Source organism: Thalia democratica, chromosome 9 (assembly GCF_965202585.1).
Source record: "Thalia democratica chromosome 9, ktThaDemo2.hap1.1, whole genome shotgun sequence".
Taxonomy (NCBI): domain Eukaryota; kingdom Metazoa; phylum Chordata; class Thaliacea; order Salpida; family Salpidae; genus Thalia; species Thalia democratica.
In genome coordinates, this window is record NC_139173.1 from 32,596,672 (window position 1) to 32,601,675 (window position 5,004).

General features: G+C 39.4%; 1 protein-coding gene across 1 annotated transcript; it reads right to left on the bottom strand.

Moving 5' to 3' along the window:
- Nucleotides 1–271: 271 nt before the first annotated feature.
- Nucleotides 272–4,764, bottom strand: LOC145844461 (RNA-binding protein 25-like). The gene is made up of 3 exons (XM_082951865.1): nucleotides 4,544–4,764; nucleotides 3,777–3,848; nucleotides 272–3,283 (listed from the first exon to the last, which is right to left on the bottom strand). The coding sequence occupies exon 3, from the start codon at nucleotides 3,244–3,246 to the stop codon at nucleotides 739–741; it is 2,508 nt and encodes an 835-aa protein (XP_082807991.1). The 5' UTR covers nucleotides 3,247–3,283; nucleotides 3,777–3,848; nucleotides 4,544–4,764; the 3' UTR covers nucleotides 272–738.
- Between the last annotated feature and the right edge of the window lie 240 nt (nucleotides 4,765–5,004).

Genomic DNA, 5,004 nt, shown 5'->3' on the forward strand with positions numbered 1-5,004 from the left:
TTTAAATCTTATATTAATTGGTCGAAGTTTAAAATCAAAAATATTTAGTTATGAATCATGGACTCTTATAAATCAATTTATTTGTAATATATAATTAAATTTTCAACTTGATGATTTAGAACACGTGACGTGTTAAACGTGATTGCTTTAACAAAATAATATGCTTGACATTAGAACATTTAAAAAACTACGCAAAAATAATTACCATTTTTATTCAATAAGACTTCAATAGTTTTTTTCAGTATCGCGTATTAATATGACAATAGTTCGTAACAAATGTCAACAATTACCATTAAATACCAGATTTATTTTTAGAAAAGTACGAGCAAATACAATTAAAATGGGAAAAACAAGAAGAGTTTTTAGACTTTTCTTAAAGTAACATTAGCCGACAAACGAGCCAACTAAAAATAATAAAACATATGTCAGTTTTGAATAACTCGTTTATTTATATTACTTGCTAGAAAAACAATTAATTAAATAACCTATATTGGAATTACTAAAATATACAAATATTACAACTTTAAAAAAAATATCTTCAAAATTAAACTTATCTAGAATTTTCGATCCATAATATTAGACTTAGTTTTTTAAGTTTTAAATACACAATATTAAATAGATGATTTCATAACGGACTTATAAATGTTATTGTCCGCCATAAAAACTTCAAATCAACAAAAAAGTTCAATTTCAAAAGCCTCGCAACAACTGTCCCTCTTGCGAAACCGCGACAGCCAATCAGATGCCGATGTCGCGCTTCTTCGCCTCGATCTCGAATATGAGGAGGCGCCACATCTTCATGACGAACACCTCGGCCTCGTCATCCAGCACCATGGTGATGTCCTGCTGGATCTTGTCGGGCGGGTAGCGCATGCGGATCTTGTCGCAGATGAAGTCCACCAGAGTGCTCTCCTCCTCACCGATGTACTGCACGATCTTCTTGTTCACCCACGGCTTGATCCTGCCGTTCATCAGCCAGTCGTCCACCACGCCCCAGTCGAGCGGGTACGCGAACAGCTTGCTCTTGTCCGACGGGATCGACTCGATCAGCTCCCGCTGCCGCTTCTTCTTGTCCTCCATCGAGTTGCCGTCCTTCTTCTTGTCTTCGACTTTCTTGCCGCCCGACGAGAACGGCACGAACTTTCTCTTCTTCGGCTTCTCGTCCTCGTCTTCGTCCTCCAAGCTGAACATCTCGCTCACCTGCAGCTTCTGCAGCGACCTTTTCTGGATCACCATCTTCTCGCTGCTCTTCCCGGCTTCCTGCTGGGGCGTGGACTTGTTCGAGTCCGTCTTCAACGAGATGGGCTTGAAGGCGGCTTGAACCTCCTGCTGCTTAAGGGAAATCTTACGTTGGGGAGACTCTTCCTTGACAACCGGTGGCTGAGGGGGTTGACTTTTGACTGGAGGCTTGTCAAAGTCGGAGCTGCTTATGACGACGGTGGAGGTCTCGGTGGTCATGATGTTTTCGTTGTTGGCGGCTTCAACTTCCTCTTCGTCCACTTCTTCCTCCACCTGCATCTCCTCCTCTTCGCTCTCCGCTCCGTCGGAAGAATGCTCTTCTTCCTCGGATGGAGACGAGGACTCGCTGTCTTCTACTGAAGTGGACTTCTTCCTCTTCTGTGACTTTTCCTCGCTCCTTCTCTTTTTGTGGGAATGAGAGGAGGAAACTTGGTGGTGTTGCGGGGACTGCGGTTCGAGAAGCGGCTTCCACGCGTTCTCGGAAACCAGCTTCATCTTGTTCAGCACTCCTTCCACGTTCTCGTGGTTCTCCTCGATCAGCTTCTTCTTCAGCAGCTCCAGTTCTTCCTGCTCCTTCTTGCGGTCCTTCGCGTCCATGGCCATCTCCAGCTCGCGCTCGTTCCTTCTCTTGTACAGGTTCTGGCCGGAATAAAACTTCTGGTCGCACTTGTCATCGTCGTAGTCGGCAAGGAAGTCTCTCAAACGCTTCGCTTCCCTCTCCATTTCCTTCCTCTCGCGGTTCTTTCTCTCCTCCATATTTTCAATCTCTCTCTTCTTTCTCCTCTCCCTCATTTCGAAGCCTCTCAACCGCTCCTGGTAGTTCTTCTCCTTTTCTTTGATCTTTCTCTCCAGCCTTCTCTTTTCGTGCCCGTCAGCTTCTTCGTCACTGTCGTCCATGTACCTCAGAACTAGGCTCGTGCTTCTTGATCTCCTGCTGCGCGGGCTCTTCGATCTTTCCCTGCGCCTCCTCACCGGGGAGCGGCTCCTCCTGCGGGCCGGAGACCTTCTGGCAGGGCTCCTTCTCATCGGAGACCTCCTTCTAGCTGGAGACCTTCTTGAGGTTCTTCCAATAGACCTCCTCAACGGACTCGGGCTTCTCCTTCTTCTGCTGCGTTCTCTTTCCCTCGTCCTCTCTCTTGTCCTTGACTTCTCTTTCATCCTCTCCTCCCTTTTCTTTTCCTCCTCTTTGCGCTGGCTCTCCCTGAACGACCTGATTTCATTGCCGATGTCTTCCTTCTTGTCCTCGTCAATGTTCAGTTCTTCAAGGTTCTGGTCGATGTTGTCGTCCTTTTTTTCAGCTTTCACTTTTTCAGGTTCGGGCTCCTTCTTCGGCGGCTCCTTCACTATCTTAACCTCCTCTGAGCTCTCCTTGGGCTTGCTCAGCTCTTCCACGTACTCCAGCATCAAGCTTGCCAGCATGTTCTTCGAATCCTCGATTCCCGCCACCTTGTAACTGTCACCCTTCGAGTTCTTCCACTCGTCGATCTCCTTCTGCGTCTTCGAGTCCACCTTGATCTTGAGCTTCTTCTCGCCCAGCAGGTACCCGTTCAGCACCTCGATGGCCCTCAGCGCCGACTCCGGGTCCTTGTACTCGCAGAAGCCGAACGCCTGCAGCTTCCCGTCGGGCCCCTGCACCCTCTTCCACGTGTGCACCGCCCCGCACTTCATCAGCATCTGCCTGATGAGCGAGTCGCTGGCCCGGTCCGTGATGCTGCCCACGAACACCGTCACCGTCTTCACGTTCTCCTGCTGCTGCTGTTGCTGCTGCTGGGCCTGCACCTGCTTCAGTATGGCCGCTTGCTGCGGCTGCACCATGCCGTGGGCGTGGATCATGGGCGGGCTGACGATGTGGCTGATGGGCTGGGCCTGGATGAACTGCGGCCGCTGCACCACCTGGCCCACTATGACCTGCTGACCGGGCTGCTGCACTTTGACCATGACGGTGCCGCTGGGCATGGACGTTGCCGCGAACACCGGAGTCATTGGCACTCCTTGTTGGTACGACATTTGTTATGTATTTATTTAACTCTATACGGAAAATTTACTGTAAAGTTAAAAATTTGATCAAACATTTTGCCTTTAAAAAATATTGAATTGTTTGATTAAGTACAATATTAGAAATGAATTATTTTTATAACCATTACACATGCACCAAAGAGGAAATACTTTTAACTTATTTAAAAGATTTTTTTAAACTTTCAAAAGAACAATTTTCAATGTTATAAAATAGTTGAACTAAAATAAAAATACCCTAATAATAAATTTAAATAACTATATTTAACTTCTTTAAATAACATACAAATACTTTATCATTTTAAAAACTATAAATATTGTTATTTCTTTAAATGGATAAGTTTTAAATCACAAAGACTAGTTGAATACAATTAAACATTTATCAAACTTAATTAAACAGTTTAAAACACTTTAAAATAGCTTAAAAAAGATATATAAATAAAAACATATTATTTAAGGAAAACCAGAAGTTAAGCTTTAATGAAAATTAAAATAGTAAAAAAATACTTCACAATGGAACATACCAAAAGAAGAAATCTTGAAGATGGGACTAAATTTTGTTCTATTAAGCTCTAATATTATATCGAGACATGTAGCTGAAATCAACAAGTTTATATTTGGAAATGAGCTTAATTATTTTGGCTTAAAAATTGTGACTTTGCAACATAAGTAATAATAGAAAGCTATTTCAAAGACTTTCGCAAAAATAAGTTTTCTATAAATAAAATCCTTTCTTAAATAAATAGTTGTTAAAAGATTTTTACTGTTATTGAATATCATATGAAAAAAAATTATAACTTCTATAGAACTATCACAGAATTAAAACAATCTATTTTCAAGCTATATTAAAACGTTGTTTTTAAATTTAATTTCTTAAATGTATTTTTATATTAAATACCTTAGGCATCAATTCAAAAAAACACAATTTACACTTAATAGTATTACCAAGTTTGTATCAAAACTCATCGTAAAAAATCAAAATATCTGAAAACTAGTATTTTTATGACAATTTTTAGCTTCAATTAATATTTAATTTTTTTACTATAGACTTTAAAAATATATTTAAGGCTAAATCATATTTTTTAACATATTAAACATTCATTCAATTAAAATATTTTGTTTTAAATAAAATAAACTAGAACTTATCTAAGAAATAATCCTTTAACCTTTGATCAATATTAATTATTAAACAAAACCAGCTATAATATACTTTGAATTAACTTGTTCAATGCTGAATATTAAGTAAGAACATATTTAGATACAAAAGTTGCTTTCAATATTTTATACTCACCACATTAAAGATCCAATACCGTATTATAAAGTCAACATGAAGAAAGGAAAACTTCTGTAGATATTTGAAAGTTTGCTGAATTATGTTTAGCTACTGTTTTCATTGCTTATGCAATATGACTTGCCTACACAACAATGACTTAACTCAGAAACTGCCTACAAGGCTTTATTCTTATTTATTCTTATATTAAAAGTTAGTTATGTACATTGAATTTATTTTGTTTTAATGCTCAAGAAAAGTAGTATCAATCAATTACAATGTTTACTTTACTTTATCCTTTAAATAACCTTTATTTAATAAGAGTTGTATGATATCATGTTTAATATTTAAGAAATAAATTCAACTCAAATTGACTAGTGTTAAATCGGTAACATATAGTGTTTAGACAACAAAAAATTTATAAAATAATAACTTGAGAACCTGTGGATGTAAAACAACATCATCACGAAAGATCGGATAAA